Raw genomic sequence first — 18,950 nt, forward strand, 5'->3', positions numbered from 1 at the left:
GGAAAGAAAGAGGTATGCCCAGGGGTCAGGATTGAATCGTGGATTTTCGAAATGGGTTTATATAAACCCATACCCCTTTCATCCTGGCCATTACTCTGGAAGCAGCTGAGAGATGATGATCACTTTCTGGAGACAGCTGAATTCAGTGACCAGGAGGAGGTGAGGAAGATAGAGTCTCCCTGAGCTGATTTTTACAGAGGTTCTTCCAAGATCAACAAAACCAGATTCTTGTGCACAATACAAAGCGTGGAAGGTCCATCAAACACTTATGCTGAGTGGCTTCGGTAATAAAAGGTACACCATGGTCCCAAAAGCCGAAAACATTACATAGTTAGTTAGTTCCAAGTGTCACAATGGTGTGGTCAGAGTCAGCTGATCTAATGGCAACGACAGCTGACCATTTCCAGGCTCTTGTGGGTTTAAATTAGTTTAACTGACGACCTGCTAACTTTTTCTGTAAAAGGTCAAGTAGCAAATATTACAGACTTGTAGGCCATGCAGTCTCATTCCAATTACTCAACCATGCCACTGTCCTGTTAAAACAGCCATAGACAATGTGTAGATAAATGGACAAGGTTGTGTTTCAATAAAACTTTGTTTATATAAATAGCCAATGAGCTGCCCACTCTGGTCTAAACTTGAGTTAATACATTCTTTGAGCCAGATTCCTATTTCTTATGTATGTTTAAGCCATAACACAGTCTTGTATACTTATCTTTCTAAATGCACAATTTCATCAATGATAATTTAGGATTACAGTGGCTATTTTGGGGACCATTTGATATGGACAAAATTGTTCATTTTAGAAGTGCCTTAGAATAAAAAGAGAACAAAATCTAAAACATCCAATATTCTACAATTTTTGGTTGTTATGAAGAACCACCAGAAGAAATTCAGATTCCAAAATTGCTTCCTGAAGGGATTGCTTGACCATGGCATAAAACAAAACTCCAAAAAACATAAAGTAATCTAAACAAATCAGGATATAATCTAATGGGCTTTATCCTACTATTTCTGCTCCTCCATTTCCCTCTGCCCCTGAATTTCCTGATAGGCTCCCTTTCTCTCTTGGCCAGCCGGAAACCCCCCAAACACCAGTTAACCCTTAACTGAGAGCAGGAAAAATCACTTGTGGTTGATTTTATTCCCTAGTCTCACTCTGACCTGAGAGACATTTTAAAGATTTTTGAAAGCCTAGGTAAAATAAAGAGAAATTTGCAAAGAAATTTGCATTATTGTAAGATTGTATAATAGGTCATATATTAGAGGAAACCTCAGATGCAAAATAAGTGGATGGAAAAGACAGAATAAGATGACACTGGGATGACTTAAAAGATGCTGAGTGTGAAGGAAATTAGAGGAATTTACAGATGCTATAGATGGTGTTCCTGTTAGAAACTGCAACTCAGACTGAGACTTGAACCCACGGTCTTTGAATTGAGATTACACACCTGGTCTCAGGACTTAATGAAGCTCAGGTTCTTGATGTCTTCTCGCAGAAAGAATTCAGTGAGAGACAAAGTGATAGGTAAGAAGTGGATTTATTTGGAGAGAAATACACTCCACAGAAAGAATGTGGGCCACCTCAGAAGGTGAGAGGCCTTGAAATATGCCATGGTCAGTTTTTATGGGCTGGGCAATTTCATAGGTTAACGAATGGGAGGATTATTATACTTTGTTCTTGTCCTTGTTCCACTCCTATCTTCTCAGTCAGAAAACCCAGTGGGCAGGGATATAAATTCATTCAGGTCCTGGGGGCCATAAACAAGACAGTCTTTCCACACTACACTGTTATTCTGATATCAAGTGGTGTGCTGCAAAACTATTCAATTCTGATGCGAACTACTCAGAATTAGTGTCAGACTCTCAGGTTAAAGGGAAGAGTCCATAACAACTACTCCACTTCAGACTCCAGTTGCAAGCGAGGGCCCCAGGCCACTGCACTTTTGATCAACTGACTACAAATTCAGGGGGTTCCCATCACCCCCTTCAGGTTTGATATTTCACTGGGATGACTCACAGAACTCAGGAAAGTGTTATACTTACAGTTTTATCAGAAAAGATACACATCAGGACCACCCAAGTAAAGAGACTTATAGGGTGAGGTCTGGGAGGGTCCCAAATACAGAGTTTCCCACCCTCTCCCTATGGGGTCAGGGTGCCTTACCCTCCCAGCACATTGATGTGTTCACCAACCAGGAAGCTAGAGGAGTTTTTTGTTTGTTTGTTTGTTTTTTTTTTTTGCGGTACGCGGGCCTCTCACTGTCGTAGCCTCTCCCGTCGCGGAGCACAGGCTCCGGACGCGCAGGCTCAGCGGCCGTGGCTCACGGGCCCAGCCGCTCCGCGGCATGTGGGATCTTCCCGGCCCGGGGCACGAACCCGTGTCCGCTGCATCGGCAGGCGGACTCTCAAGCACTGCGCCACCGGGGAAGCCCAGGAAGCTAGAGTTTTTATTGGGGTTTCATTACAGAGGCATGATTGATTGAATTATTGGCCACAAGACTGAACTCTATCTCCAGTCATCCTCCCTCCCCTGAGGTCAGGCTGGTTCAAATTCCCCACTATCTAATCACATGGCTGGTCTTTCTGGTGACCAGGCCCCATCCTGAATCATCTTATCTCTTAGCATAAACTCAGGTGTGATCCAAGGGGCTTATGAATAACAAAGAAATTCCTATCACTCAGGAAATTGCAAGGATTTAGAGTCTCTCTCCCAGGAGCCTGTGGTAAAAGCCAGTGAAATTCTTTATTACACAGCAGGCCACCCCTTGGCTTTTGGCCATCATTCTTTTTATACGCCTAACATTTGGAGCAGCCAGTGAGGGGTAGGGACAGCAGGATTTTAACTCTATCTCCTAATACATTTGACTATCAATATTAGCATTATATTCAGTGTTATAATCTTACTAACAATGCCAGTGTACAATATGGTAGATGTAGCCTGAAAAATAAAGTCAAAAGATACTGGCATATTACTACAGTCCTATTTAGTCATTAATAATTAGTCCAGTCCATCATCTTATCACATGACAAAAATATCTTCCAGGGTGAGGTCACTCAGGTTTGCAGGCTGCCATTCGATCCTGTCGGGTTCCAAAAGCAGAAATGATCTCAACAATACATAGCTTCACCTTTTCAGGCATCCGGTATGATTGAGCTAAGAGAATAACATTTCTTGCTCTGAGTCTCTTCTGAAGTGTTAATGTAGCATTGTATTTCCCTCATTGCATAACCCATTTCTTTATTCCTTGACCTCAGCTAAGAAGATTCCTCCTTCTCTTTATTTATACACAAACTTTTCCAAATTTGGAAGTGATGTTAGATTAGGTCACTATGCTGTTCTAGATCATAGTCAGCAGTATCAGCCTAGTAATTCCCCCGTCCTTGCCTCACCCTTCAGCCACATCTACTCATACAGGGTATGGTTATATAAAAGGATTTCAATCTAAAATGGAACCCTGATATGAAATGGAGAATCTCATGCATGCACCATCAGAAGAAAGGAACTTAACAACTGAGAAACTGATTTTCCTAAAAGCCTCATTTACAGAAGACTGAGACTCATCTCCTGACCAATGAACATCTACTAAGAATCTCTCCCCATCCTCAAGCCAACGTACTTACCACTTGGACTCTGGCTGGACTCCCCAATCTTTCTACCCCTTGTGAATAAATACAGTCCTCCCCAAACCCTCAACAGACTTACCTGTAGCTTGCTGCAGCATGCATTCCCCAAACTGCAATTCCTCTGCTATTCCTGAATAAACTCAATTTCTGGTAACTCAAGCTTGCCCCAGTTTACCTCTTTATTTAGGTTGACAGTTACATAGGTACAGAACTAGTGGGTTATTTCTACCACTGGGCAATACAGCTGCATTCAAAGGCCGGTCAGATTTCTTATTATACACACCATAGTAGCAAACCCAAAGACTATTTCATCTTTGGTGTCTTAGAGGCTGTATGTTTTATAGCTATAGATCCGTGTTCTGCTTTCTTTAGTGTCCCCTTAGATCACAATCATCAGTGCTTATTTGCCTTCTCCTGGGAAAGTCAATAATATACCTGAACCATTAGGCCCCAGGAGTTTACTGAGGTATCCTTCATTTCACAAGTCCTCAACCACAACTTGTGGTTCTATTCTCACGTAATTTGTGGATGACCTTTGGGTTGTGTTCCAAAGATGAGGTGTGCTCTAAGACTAATCCTGCTATCGATTTACTGTTTTAGCTTGGAAAGATGTAAGATTTCTCCCCCCAACCAAAGTTACAATTTTGTTATTAGCTAAAACATGACTTATCCAGCAGTATATCCCTTACATTTGACAGACTACAACCTGTTAAAAAAATTTCCTGGACTAGTACAAAGAGACATTTAAAAAGATTCCTGGATCTCACTGGCTACTGAAATTGCCTTGCCATCATATGATTTTACTAATAATGGGTAACCAAACCACTTCTCTGTAAACCCTTGAACAAGACCTTGGAGTTCTCTTTTCACCTTCTTGGCATTTATCAAACACCAATAGCTACAGTCTCTTGACTCAGTGGCAAAACCTGCTGGCCTTGCCGCAGGGCAACAGCTGCAGCAGATAAACTAGTGGAGGTTTCGGTTGACTTGGTTCTAGGGTGTCCTTTAACCTAATGGTCCCTCATGCTGTATAATCTTCATTGCACACTGATAACATGCAACACTCTCAGCAAGTAGGGTTACTTCTTATGAAATCCTACTATGTTCTTCCATCATCGTTGTGGTCTTTAAAATTCTGTCATTCTTCCATAATCTGAAGAAGGAGAAACTCATAAATGTTCAACCTCTTCTTGTGAAATCACTTCAGGAAATTCAGACTGAATCTTGTTTGTTGACAAGTCATACCTTAAAACTGAAACAGGTGGGATGCACTATAACAGGTGTGACTTCACACCTCAAAATATGACCTCTTGCCAGAGGCAAAATTTGTGCAGGTGGCAGAACTCATTGTACCCATCAGAGCTTGTCAATTAGCTAGGGCTAGGAGATTTAACACATACAATGAGAGTAGATATGATTCTGGATAAGTTCATGGTTTTGAAATGCTTTGGATACAACAAAAGTTTTTAACTTTGGTAGGAACCCTTTAAAAATGGTCAGCAGCTTAAAGAACTTTCGAGTGACCTAATGCTCTCCAAGGAGATGGCTACTCTCAAGCTAGAAGCTCATGCAAAGGAGGATAGCATGGAAGCTAAAAGAAATACTCAGGCTGATCATTACACCTCATAGGCAGCCCTTGCTAATATCCTAGCCTCTATGGAACCCTGAGACCAAGTTTTTGCAGAGGTTCAAAAAATCTATTCTAGAATGGCACTGGTTAGCTTCAGAGTCAGAAAAAGATACTAGGAGAAATCTGGATGCAAATCACACAAGAATAGTCTCTGGCACTCTGGCTTCTTGTTAGCAACAGAGGTGCTCAAATGGGACCTTGCAAAAATTTTTCATGAAATTATCCACCAGAGTAAGGATAAATTGGGTACTATACTTAATCTATATCGGTGTCAAACTACTGAGGGTGTTTCTGGTTCATGTCTCATTTGTCACCAGCATAATCTTGGTAAAATTGTGAAGGTAGTATATAGACACCTCCAAACAGATTTCTCATAACTACTGGCAAAGGTATTTTTAAAAGTCAAATTTATTGAGCTATAATTTGCGTTCAGAAAAGGTTTCTCTTTCAGCGTACAATTCTATGAGATTTGACAAACACATACAGTCATGTAATCCCTACCAGAATCAAGATATAGAACATTTCTATCACCTGAAATGATTCCTTCATTGCCCTTTGTCAGCAACTCTCCTTCTAGCCTCTGCCCCTAGAAACCACTGATCTGTTTTCTATTCTTATAATTTTGCATTTTCCAGAATGTCTTATGAACAGAAGCTAAAGTACGTAGCCTTTCAAGCCTGGCTTCTTTCACTCAGCATAATTATTCTGAGGTTCATTCGTGTCATTATATTTATCTATAGTTTCTTTTTATTGAATGCTTGTGCCATAATTTGCTTATCTATTCATGAGTTGAAGAAGAGTTATTTACAGTTTTTGGTGGTTATAAATAATGCTGCTACAAACATTTACATACATGCTTTTATGTGAACATAGGGTTTTATTTCTCTTGCATAAATACCTAGGAGTGGTATTGCTGGGCTGTAATGGTAAGTGCATGTTTAACTTTGTAAGAAACTTTCAAACTTCTTTCTAAAGTGACTTTACCTTCTCATACAGCAAGATATGAGAGTTCCAGTTGCTCCACAACCTGGTCAACACTTGGTATTGTCAGTTAAAAATTTTTTTCAAGTTATTCTAATGGGTTATGTAGTGGTATCTCTTTGTATTTTAATTCTCATTTTTCTCATGACAAATAATGTTGAGCATTTTTTCATGGGCTTACCTGACAGTTAAAATCTTTGTTCAGGGGCTTCCCTGGTGGCGCAGTGGTTGAGAGTCAGCCTGCCGATGCAGGGGACACGGGTTCGTGCCCCGGTCCGGGAAGATCCCACATGCCGCGGAGCGGCTGGGCCCGTGAGCCATGGCTGCTGAGCCTGCGCGTGCGTCTGGAGCCTGTGCTCCGCAACGGGAGAGGCCACAACAGTGAGAGGCCCGCGTACCGCAAAAAAAACCAAAAAAACTTGTCTTTGTCTTTTTATTATTGAACACTGAGAATTGTTAATATTATATTCGAGATATAAGTCCTTTATCAGATATGGGTTTTACAAATACTTTCCCCTAGGCAGTGGCTTGTGTCATATTTAAGAATCCAAGATAACAAGTTTTATGTTTTCCATTAGACACTTTATTGTTTCAGGTTTTGCATTTAGTTTTGTGATCCATTCTCCAATGGATTTATTTCTGTAAATGGTGTGAAGTATGGGTAAATTCTCTTTTTTCGTATGACTGTCCACTTGTTCCAGAATCATTTGTTGAAAAGAACATTTTTTTGCCTTTCCTCCAATGAACAGTCTTTCTTTCTCAGAGTCAGGACTTTCTTAGTGATCCTGTCTTTCTTTCCTGTGACAGTCAGACTTTGACTTATATCCTTGGCAGGTTTTATGCAGGAGAGAGTTTCCTTCTCCTATCTTTTGTGGTAATGCTATACTTTTTACTTGTGTTGTAACCCACATTACGTATCTATATTTTTGCTTTAGACAGTTAATTATCCTTAGATGATTAAAAATAACACAAAAACTTACATTTACCTTCATTTTAACTATTGCTGGCACTTTTCATTTCGCTATGTAGATCTAAATCTCCGATATTATGTTCCTTCTACCTGAAGAATTTCCTTTAGCATATCTTGTAGCACAGATGTGCTGGTAATGAATTTGGCCTGCTTTTGCTTAACTAAAAAGTATTTCACCTTCATTTTTGAAAAAAATACTTTTTGTTGAGTATAGAGTTCTGGCCAACAGTTTCTTTCAGTAAAGAAGTGCTCCCCTTGTTTTCTGGCTTGCACAGTTTCTGACTATAAGCCTGCTAATGTTAGTCTTTGTCTCTTTATATATAATAGATCTTTTTATTCTGGTTGCCTTTAAGATTTTCTCTCTACCTTTGGTTTCAGAAGTTTTTTGTTTTTGTTTTCCTCAGTGTTTGTCCTACTTGGGATTCTCTGATCATCTTGATCTGTAGTTTGATGTCGTTTTTATATTTTTAGAAATTTCTCATCCATGAACTCTTCCAGTATTTCTTCTGTCCTGTTCTCTTCCTCTTCACTTTCTAGGCTTCCAGTGTTTGTAGATTAAACATTCATTATTGTCTCACAGATCTTGAATTCTCTGTTTTTCTTAAATTCTTTTTTTATCATCATGTTCCATTTAGCTAATTTCTTTTTTTTAAGTTGGTCCAATTTTATTGAAATCTTTTACAGAAGACAATTCAAATAGGAACCACTGCTCCGCAAAAAAAAAAAACTTGTCTTTGTCTTTTTATTATTGAACACTGAGAATTGTTAATATTATATTCGAGATATAAGTCCTTTATCAGATATGGGTTTTACAAATACTTTCCCCTAGGCAGTGGCTTGTGTCATATTTAAGAATCCAAGATAACAAGTTTTATGTTTTCCATTAGACACTTTATTGTTTCAGGTTTTGCATTTAGTTTTGTGATCCATTCTCCAATGGATTTATTTCTGTAAATGGTGTGAAGTATGGGTAAATTCTCTTTTTTCGTATGACTGTCCACTTGTTCCAGAATCATTTGTTGAAAAGAACATTTTTTTGCCTTTCCTCCAATGAACAGTCTTTCTTTCTCAGAGTCAGGACTTTCTTAGTGATCCTGTCTTTCTTTCCTGTGACAGTCAGACTTTGACTTATATCCTTGGCAGGTTTTATGCAGGAGAGAGTTTCCTTCTCCTATCTTTTGTGGTAATGCTATACTTTTTACTTGTGTTGTAACCCACATTACGTATCTATATTTTTGCTTTAGACAGTTAATTATCCTTAGATGATTAAAAATAACACAAAAACTTACATTTACCTTCATTTTAACTATTGCTGGCACTTTTCATTTCGCTATGTAGATCTAAATCTCCGATATTATGTTCCTTCTACCTGAAGAATTTCCTTTAGCATATCTTGTAGCACAGATGTGCTGGTAATGAATTTGGCCTGCTTTTGCTTAACTAAAAAGTATTTCACCTTCATTTTTGAAAAAAATACTTTTTGTTGAGTATAGAGTTCTGGCCAACAGTTTCTTTCAGTAAAGAAGTGCTCCCCTTGTTTTCTGGCTTGCACAGTTTCTGACTATAAGCCTGCTAATGTTAGTCTTTGTCTCTTTATATATAATAGATCTTTTTATTCTGGTTGCCTTTAAGATTTTCTCTCTACCTTTGGTTTCAGAAGTTTTTTGTTTTTGTTTTCCTCAGTGTTTGTCCTACTTGGGATTCTCTGATCATCTTGATCTGTAGTTTGATGTCGTTTTTATATTTTTAGAAATTTCTCATCCATGAACTCTTCCAGTATTTCTTCTGTCCTGTTCTCTTCCTCTTCACTTTCTAGGCTTCCAGTGTTTGTAGATTAAACATTCATTATTGTCTCACAGATCTTGAATTCTCTGTTTTTCTTAAATTCTTTTTTTATCATCATGTTCCATTTAGCTAATTTCTTTTTTTTAAGTTGGTCCAATTTTATTGAAATCTTTTACAGAAGACAATTCAAATAGGAACCACTGCTGTGGTTTTAAGGCCTATAGAAATCTGAGTTATGTTTTACTGCAAAACATATAATATATTAATTCAAACTACAGTGTAAAACGATTTTAATAATGAATTATATGTCCTCATTAAATTAGATATTTACAAATATTTTCCTAAATACTTACAACTAATTTAGATATCTTTTAAAGTTCAAATAGCCAGTTTAAATTTGAGAAAACATACACTTACTGTAACTTGAAAGATGTTGTTCATATTGAGATACTTCAGCCCCAACTTCACAAGCTACTGGAAATTAAGAGATACTTTGTTGCTAGATGAAAAAATTTCACTTAAGTCAGGGAAAATTATACTAGACTACCAGTTTAAAATGAGCAATAGTTCACATAATATTAGAGAAATTCTCTCTTGCCTTACAAATGCAAAATAAATCCTCTAGACTCCCTTTTCTGTAGAGACCACCAGCTCACTATCCAGGCTCTGAAACTTAGCACAATTAGGGAAAAAACAAGACAGACTTCAGTATGACAATTAGCCAAAACATTTCCTCAGGGAAACATTTCTGATTTTTTTTGTTAAGCATTGTCTTGATCTTTAAGCTATTTTTAAAAAACAAAACAAAAAACCCCACTCAATTCCCAAGGACAGTTTGAAAATGAAAAAAAAAAAAAGATCTGATGGATCTCACAGCAGCCTTCATCATGTCAAGGCAATGTTTTAACTCACATCTCTTTATATTTCCTCCCCATTTCCTACTGACAGCGTCTGCCTTGCCCTTAGAGTAGTTGAGGTTCCCTGTAATACAGACCCTTGGTTTTTTTAGTGTTAGCTAAAACACATATTTTGAAAAACGTGTTCAGTAAATACCCTTCAAGTCCTGACCTAATTTCCTGATATATAAAGCATATAAGAGGTGGTGTCCCCTGCGACCGTCTAAGGCTTACTTTTTTTTTTTTTTTTTTTTTTCCTTGCGTTATGCGGGCCTCTCACTGTTGTGGCCTCTCCCATTTGCGGAGCACAGGCTCCGGACGCGCAGGCTCAGTGGCCATGGCTCACGGGCCCAGCCGCTCCGCGGCATGTGGGATCTTCCCGAAACGGGGCACGAACCCGCGTCTCCTGCATCGGCAGGCGGACTCTCAAGCACTGCGCCACCAGGGAAGCCCTAAGGCTTACTTTTGCACCAACAATTTAGGAAGTTCCCTTGACTCTTAACTTTTCCTTTCGAGATTAAAATTCAACATAGAAAAAAAATTCAGTTATCAAACATCTATTCCTAATTTAGAGCAAAGCTACATTACATAGCAAAACTCCCCTTATTAAACTTTATCTCATGCAAACTCAAAATTTTAAAAATAGTAATTCCAGGCCCCAAGGTAGACCTACTTAGAAGTAAACATGGTAAACACTTAAAATTTTTTTTCCAATCTTCCTAAAAGAAGTATGTTTTTGGCTGATAGATCAATATTATACGTCAAGTCTGTTGCTAAGGAACACAGTTTTTGACCTGGTAAATTATTCTGGTAATCTGACACACGACCAAGATGCGAAGACTATAGAATTAAAGGCATTCTTTTGGATTCTGTTCTTTAATAATTTTTAAGAGGAAAACCATGAAGAGGCTTCCAGCTCAGTAGAGACATTGATTAAAGCTTGGTAAAAATGGGAAGGTTCGCAGACCTTGGGTAATGCACATCAAATTCAACAGGCCAAAGGAGTGAGTTTTTCATGATGGGGCTCTCACCACTCACAGGTTTGGGCCAGTTTTCCATAGCCTCCTCTCCCAGATCGTAGTCCTGACGATACTCATCCCGCATCTGGCCCCCAGAATGGCCACGGCCATACTGCCTGCCCTCCTTTAAGCCTGCGTCCCAGTCTGTGCAAATGATCTGGTCATCCAGACACATTCCATTTATGTACTGCATGGCATTTTCTGCATCTGCTCTTGAATAGTATTCCACAAAGCAGAACCCATATGCTGTTTTCTTCATTTTATCCAGGCCCATGATGATTTTCTTTATGTCACCACTTTTGCTGAAGAGTTCATAGATTTGTTCTTCAGTTGTATAGAAAGAAAGATTTCCAACATACAATGTACAGCTTTTCTTCAATAATTTTTCCTGTTCTTCACTGTTGCGCCAGAAGTGCTGGTCCCAGTACTGGCCCCGCTTGACATAGGAGTTGCTGCGCAGTGCCTTCAGGAGGCCACCCAAATAGTGCAGAGAAGTGGCTGAGGGCGCCACCGCTCCAAGTATAATGAAACCATTTAGCTAATTTCTATTGGTCTATTTTCAAGTTTATTGATTCTTTCCTCAACTATGCCGAGTCTATTTATGACCCCATCCTTCGTCTGTGTTTCTGTTATCTATATTCTAAATAGACTTTAAAATTTATTTCTAATAGTTTTTATTTCTTATAGTTTCTATCACTTTCCTGAAACCTCACAAATGTTCCACAAGAGCCTTTAAGATATAAATTATAGTTATTTTAAATGCCCCCTGTGGTAATTCTAACATCTGTGTCATCTCTGTATCTGTTCTGTTGATTGCTTTGTTTCTAGACAGTGGGTTCCTTTCATTTGAGTCTTTGTGTTTCAAATTTTTTTGTTGTTGAAAGATGTACTTCTTGTGTAATATAGTAGAGATTAAGGTAAATAGTATTTAGGCCAGGAAATAGGCACATTTCTTGTTCTAGGCTGTTTGCACAGGGGACTGAGTCAATATAGTCAGGATTTGAGTTGAGTTTGGGTTTTGTTATTGCTTTGTGGTTACCTTCAATGCACACTACAAACTTCAACTTCCTTTAGCATTACCCTGTGCTTAGAGGAAGGGCTTGGTATTAATGGATTTCTCTTAATGTTTCAATTCTACCCTCAGCTTTTCTACCTCAGTTTTCTCTGTGTGCCACTGCCACAGAGGTGATCTCTCTCCATGCTCTTACCTCTCCCCAAGGGCTAGGCTGCTGTAGTTTATTAATTGGTGCGTAATAGCCTGGTGGTAGAGGACAGAGGGGATTCTCTATTTTCTTATCCAGTCTCAATCTTAGGCAGTGTACCTAGGTCTTTCGGGGTAGAGCTTTCTCAATGATCCTGCTCAATCTCCTTTGGCAGTCAAACTCTGCCTTGTATTTGGTGGATTTTTTGGAAACCATTTGAACTTGTATTGACACCAACTACATGACTTTTCTCAGTAGCCTTATGGGAATGGATAAAGTGGCTTGACCCAAGATAACACTGATTAGACTTAGCAATGTTACTTTTAAATAAAACCAACTGTATTTCCCCCCCTAAGGTGGCTTAGAGAGTTCATAATGGTCACAAACTAATACTACAGATAAAACATTTAAAATTTTGATCCAAGCTTTTTCTATCATCCCACACTTGAAAGGTATCTGTTGAACACCAATTTCCCAATCCTAGCATCACTAGCTTACAAACCTTAGGGCTAATAACTGCCTTCTCATTTATCTACTGTTCAATTTCCATTAGTTTCAAGATACACCAGTGTAAATACCATGACTATTTTGCATGAAGTTAAGTATTCTACAGATCCCAGAGTCACGGGATTGAACTAGGAGCTCCCACCTTTTTTTTTTTTTTTTTTTTTTTTTTTTTTGGAAGCCCAGGAGCTCCCACCTTTTATGTGAACTTCAGAGGTACCACTGAGGCTAAGGCAATTTAATTTAGGTTAACTAGGATCTGTTTCGTTTGTAAGAGAACCCTCTTGCAACAGGTTTATTCAATTCTCTTAAAAATGGTGGCATTACTTTTCACCTTTCAGAAGCAATAGTTACACAAATGGAATATTAGATTAAGTCTAAAAATGTGGGCCCTAGTCAACTTTCATTATTTTTCTGCATATGATCATGATAAAGGATCAGGACATCCTTCACAATTCCAAGGAAAGTCCAATTTAAAAAGTTTGTCCTTGCCAAACTCCATAAAACAGCCACTTCAGAGTAAACCAGCAGAGCATTGCATCACCCAGTAAAGCTGTAGGTTTCGTCACATGCACCAACAAATCTACGTGACTAATTTCTGCACTCCTATTTTACAGAATTAATTTTACACCTATTGTACCAAACAGCATTTTAAACACAGACATATCAACTCCCTAATAAAGCAAAAACACAGGCATTTCCCTTATTAGAAACAAGATATACCATCACTTAAAGTCTTCAAACATGATTGCACTTAAACTTTCATAATTTGACAGTGCATTCAATGAGTCAATCTGCAGACAACTAGTTTTAACAGACAAGTTAAAAAACACTTTAAAGTAGACATGAATGTCCTAAACTGTTTATTAGGTAAGAATTTTAAACACTACTTATATTAGTGGTAGCGGTGGAGCTGGAGAGTATTGCTTCTTCTCCAAGCTGTGCAGCGAGAACCACGGATAGTGTGGTGGAACCTGCGTCTCTTTCTGCTTGGGGATGTCAGTCCCCACAACTCCCTGTGCTTGTGGACTGGTTTGGTGATCCACTGGGTGTCAGGGTTTCTTCTGATAGCTTTATGGAATGGATCAATGAGGATAACCTCAAAGAATTTGTATGTAGAATCTTCACCAACCCAGTAAGAATTCAGGACCCTCAGGGCCCTACAGTGGCGTCCAGCTCACTCCTCAGCAGCGGACTGAAGGCTTCAGGCAAACTTCAGCTGCTTGACACCATGGTGGACGGGCGTGCCATAGGTGGCACCCTTAGGAACTGGGCGTTTGCGGCCACTGCGGCGCACGCGAATCCAATATATGACATAACCCTGCTTGGCCTTGTACCCCAGCCTACGCGACTCTTTGGGCCCGGTGGGGGGCGGGGAGCAAGGGGGCCTGGTGCAGTGCGGAGAGCTGGCAGTACTGCCAGCAGCGCACCCTGAGCAGAAAGCACATCATGTCTGACTGTTTCTTCCTCCATAGCTCCTGGATGTACTTGTGAGAGCCCATCTCGGCTCAGCTGATGGCTGCCGCCAGACCTTGGTGGGTATTGTATAGGAGAGAGTTTCTGCCCTTCTGTTAATCCTAGGAGATCTTTAGTGATCTGGGCACAGGACTGTTTCTTGCTCCACTCTCAGCAGTAGAGGGTTTTTTCCTTTACGTTTTCCCCAGTTGCAGTGGGTCATCACCAGCACCCTGGATATTATAGGATTCTCTCTGCTCTTCCAATATCTTAAGTCTCTTCATCCGTAGGGGAATAGGGACTGTATAAGGTTTGCACTTTTTTTTTTTTGGCCATGCCACATAGCATCTGGAATCTTAGTTCCCCCAGCAGGGATCAAACCCTCTCTCCCTGCAGTAGAAGCTCAGAGTCTTAACCACTGGACCACCAGGGAAGTCCCAAGGGTTTGCATAGTGGTGGCCACTTCTCTTCATTCATGCCTCACTGAAGGAGAATTTGCCAGTTTCCTGCTCTGCTTCAGTCATTCTTGTCAGCAGCTGGTGGAGGTTCATGGAGAATCCTGTGAGTATGTGTGAACTCCATTTGTGTCTACTGCTCCTACGGCTTTATCGTCTCATGGTAGTCCACACTCCAAATTTAGTGCTCATTATAAATGTTACCTGGATTCTTCCTACAGGCATCTATGGCACCTAGTGTCTTTTTTTTTCCCCCAGTACTCTGCCATATGTGAGTCAGTGCTCACGTCCCATCTCTTCTTGGAAGGGTATGTCTTTTTTTTGGTTTCAGGCTTTTTGGTTGCATTATGACCTCAGGTCTTGAATGGGTTTAAGAAATATCATTATCTGGCATTTTCTTGTTGTTAGGATGGGAGTGAAACTCTTTCCAGCTTTCTACATTCTAGACAGAGGCAAACTCCTGTTTGCTTATTCTCAGGGTGGATTGAATCTTTTCCTTGTCGGAGAGCTATGGCTCCAACAATAGCAAGTAAACTTACTTGATTTTGTTTCTGACCTGGGGAATTCCAACCTATGTCTCTAATCCCATTCCCCTTCCCGAGACTATTATTTAATAACTTTGCAAAGCCTGCAACTTAAACAGAAACTTCACTGTTCTATATTATGTACAATCTTCAGGAGTGGCAGAAAATACAAATCGAATTCCAAAACTCTGTTAGCAAAGGTCTTAGAGACTCCTGTATTTTTATGTCCTAAGACATTGTTATTGACTTTAATGACAATGAGATCAGTTTTTCTTCTGAATTTCACTGACTCTCTTCTCATGCATTACTAACAGGCCAGCCATGCATCTAGGAATATTTTCGCCAATTTTAGACCCCATCTTACCACAAATAGACACGACCAAGTAGACATGCAGGGAATTCATATAGTACGCACAGTCTTATCAGCAACTATAAGTAGCCTTTCCTAAACATCTAAATATTCCTTTTATGACCTAAAACTTGAAGATCTGGCCTTTGGAAGAAATATAAGAGAAAGACAGCTCTTGAACCCTGATGGAAAAGACCCTATTAGCTAACTAGAATGGTAGTGATATTCCAAAGCATTGTTCCTTGGATTCATGCCTCTTAATTAAAGAGACATAAACCATCCTTGAATCACTGCAATAAAGTCACTGCAGGAGAACTCAAACCAAAGATTCTTAAGAACCCTCCAAAGTAGAAAGTCTTTGGAACGAGACACGATTCACCCAAGACTTCCAGATAAAACAGAAGACTGCATGAGACATAGACAGCTTCTACCCAAGATCCACTGAACAAGACCATATATTGTCATGTTTTAACCAGCATTCTTTTGATTTTTGTTTTTATAGCTATCTTATTGCCTCTTTTGCTGATATAAGGCTACCTTTATCTATGTTCCCTATAAAGCCTCCATTCTTTTTTTATAAAATTAATTAATTAATTTTTGGCTGCGTTGCGCCTTCGTTGCTGTGCGCGGGCTTTCTCTAGTTGTGGAGAGTGGGGGCTACTCTTTGCGGTGGCTTCTCTTGTTGCGGAGCACGGGCTCTAGGCATGAAGGCTTCAGTAGTTGCAGCACGTGGGCTCAGTAGTTGTGGCACGTGGGCCCTAGAGCATGTGGGCTCAGTAGTTGTGGCACATGTGCTCTAGGGTGTGCGGGCATCAGTAGTTGTGACGCGCAGGCTCAGTAGTTGTGGTGCACGGGCTTAGTTGCTCTGCAGCAAGTGGGATCTTCCTGGACCAGGGATCGAACCTTTGTCCTCTGCATTGGCAGGCAGACTCTTAACCACCGCGCCACCAGGGATGTCCCTTTGCTGATGTTCTTGCTACTTGCAAATTTCATTGCCTGGCTCTGGATCATTCTTGATTCATGGAGACAAAATATTACAACACTATGTGACAATGCCTTAGGGGTATCTTGACTAAAAACAGGTCAAAGGGGACCCTTTAAGACTGGTTTGGTTTAGTATAGAAAGGGCTACTAGATACTCCTTGCAAACGAAATGGGAAATTGTTATGTTGGTAAACTGATAGTTCCTGGCCTCACACAGAGCCCATTTGGGGCTATTCGTTTCCCTCTCAGAACAAGACGTTATTAGATAATATAAATCAAGGAGAAAACTTGGGGTTTTTTTGTTTGTTTGTTTTTCTTTTTTTGCGGTACGCGGGCCTCTCACTGCTGTGGCCTCTCCCGTTGCGGAGCACAGGCTCCGGACGCGCAGGCTCAGCGGCCACGGCTCACGGGCCCAGCCGCTCCACGGCATGTGGGATCTTCCCGGACCGGGGCACGAACCCGCGTCATCTGCATCGGCAGGCAGACTCCCAACCACTGAGCCACCAGGGAAGCCCAAAAACTTGGGTTTTGATTGAAGAATTGAAACCCTAACTGCCCAGGGGGAATTCTGGACTGATTTCTTCTCTCTTTCAGCATCTTCCCTTCTTTTTTTTTTTTTCGGTAAGCGGGCCTCTCACTGTTGTGGCCTCTCCCGTTGCGGAGCACAGGCTCCGGACGCGCAGGCTCAGTGGCCACGGCTCACGGGCCCAGCCGCTCCGTGGCATGTGGGATCTTCCCAGACCCGGGCAAGAACCCGTGTCCCCTGCATCGGCAGGCGGACTCTCAACCACTGCTCCACCAGGGATGCCTTCCCTTCATATTTTATAAGTATAGAAAGTAGGGAAATCTTGTGGCCCAGAGATCGATCAAGGCTATAGATCTCATCCAAGAAGTTCATGAAATTGGACAGGCACTGGTTCAGAATAGAGCATTTTAGATACAATATTGACCTCTTGAAGGGTATCTTCTGCTGGTTTTGGAAAAGAATGTTGTATTTATATTCCTGCAGACCCCTTTGGGATCTTTAATATTGTTAAAGAGCTCTAGGAAGCAAACAAGGACATTATGAAATTAGGCAATTTGGCTAATATTCCATACCTGTTTCTATGGACTCTTTATATTGGTGATGAGATCTTTTTTCTTAGTTTAATTTGGGTAATATTGGATCCTGGCTGAAAAGTGGACTACAAACTCTGATCATAAATCCTTCTCTTAGTATTTGTGCTGTGGTGTTCAGATGAGTGATATTCTGAGTTTGTCCCATTGTGTAGTCACTGATCCATCAAATGATCCAACAAATGACCATCCAAAGAACAAACAGAAAAACTTTACACTTAAGGAGGTTGAAAAGACCACCTTAAGAAACATGATACTCAGTCATGACAACTCAGAGTAGTGAACATCTGGGTTGATCATACTCCCAGATGTTAAGGGCCTATCCTTCAGCTCAGGCTTATGAATGACCATGACAATGAGAAATGAAACTATCTGTGTATAAACAGTATGTCTTTTACATTAATGTAACTTAACTATTTAATTGTCTTCATCTATATTTATTATTTCAGGAAACTCTTAACCAAGAAGATAAAAACTGCAAATACCTGTATTTCCCATTTTAAGAACTTCCCTAAAAACCCATTTAAATAAACATCTAAGTGTTTAATACATAATATCAAATGATGATTTATTCTCCAAGACTCTTCAAAACCCTTGCCTCAGAACCCTTACCTTGGGCTTCCCTGGTGGGGCAGTGGTTAAGAATCCACCTGCCAGTGCAGGGGATATGGGTTCGAGTCCTGGTCCAGGAAGATCCCACATGCCATGGAGCAACTAAGCCCGTGTGCCACAACTACTGAACCTGCGCTCTAGAGCCCACGCGCCACAACTACTGAAGCCCGCGCGCCTAGAGCCTGTGCTCCGCAACAAGAGAAGCCACTGCAATGAGAAGCCCACGCACCGCAACGAAGAGTAGCCCCCGCTCGCTGCAACTAGAGAAAGTCCACGCGCAGCAACGAAGACCCAGCGCAGTCAAAAATAATAAACAAATAAAATAAATATATAAAAATAAAACTTAAAAAAAAAAACCTTACCTTGCTGTTTACACCAATCCTAAACTATTATTAATAACAATATTAATTAAATCATCCCCTTATTTGAAGACTTGCCTTAAACCAAAACCCCAAACCTCATAAACATTCCAACTTTGCTTTTCCACTTCAGAATACAACTAAGACTCTGTCAGTGTAGCGCTTTCCTTTTACTACAGTAAGCAATAAACTCAGCTTTGCTTTATGAACAGACTATGTTGGCAGTGTTTTGAGGGAGTCAGCATTTGACAATATTTAGCAGCAGGCATAGCATACTTGCCAATCTGAAGACATACTGGCTGTGTCCCTAGAGCAGGCCCCTGGAAGCTCTGGCTGTGCCTGGCAATAACCCTTTAGCTGTTGGATTGTGGAGGAGGTAAGGAAGGCTCCTCTGGTAGAGGAGGGGGAGGGTGGCCAGATCTAGTGGGTGAAGCAGTGTCTGTTTACCAATTAGAAGTTTTTCAATATTTTAAAAATTGGTT

The 18,950-nt window shown here is 40.4% G+C and overlaps 1 protein-coding gene and 1 pseudogene across 1 annotated transcript in view; both read right to left on the reverse strand.

Moving 5' to 3' along the window:
- LOC103081351 (nuclear cap-binding protein subunit 2-like) overlaps positions 1 to 13,279 on the reverse strand; it is a 31,001-nt gene extending 17,722 nt beyond the window's left edge. Inside the window, 3 exon segments of the mRNA XM_082930876.1 lie at positions 10,928 to 10,963; positions 10,966 to 11,421; positions 13,255 to 13,279. Of these exon segments, the coding sequence (XP_082787002.1) occupies positions 10,928 to 10,963; positions 10,966 to 11,421; positions 13,255 to 13,279 (517 nt within the window).
- A 225-nt stretch (positions 13,280 to 13,504) lies between these two features.
- Positions 13,505 to 14,116, reverse strand: LOC103072512 (60S ribosomal protein L15 pseudogene; annotated as a pseudogene).
- Between the last annotated feature and the right edge of the window lie 4,834 nt (positions 14,117 to 18,950).

This window comes from Lipotes vexillifer, unplaced genomic scaffold (assembly GCF_000442215.2).
Source record: "Lipotes vexillifer unplaced genomic scaffold, Lipotes_vexillifer_v1.1 scaffold43, whole genome shotgun sequence".
Classification (NCBI taxonomy): domain Eukaryota; kingdom Metazoa; phylum Chordata; class Mammalia; order Artiodactyla; family Lipotidae; genus Lipotes; species Lipotes vexillifer.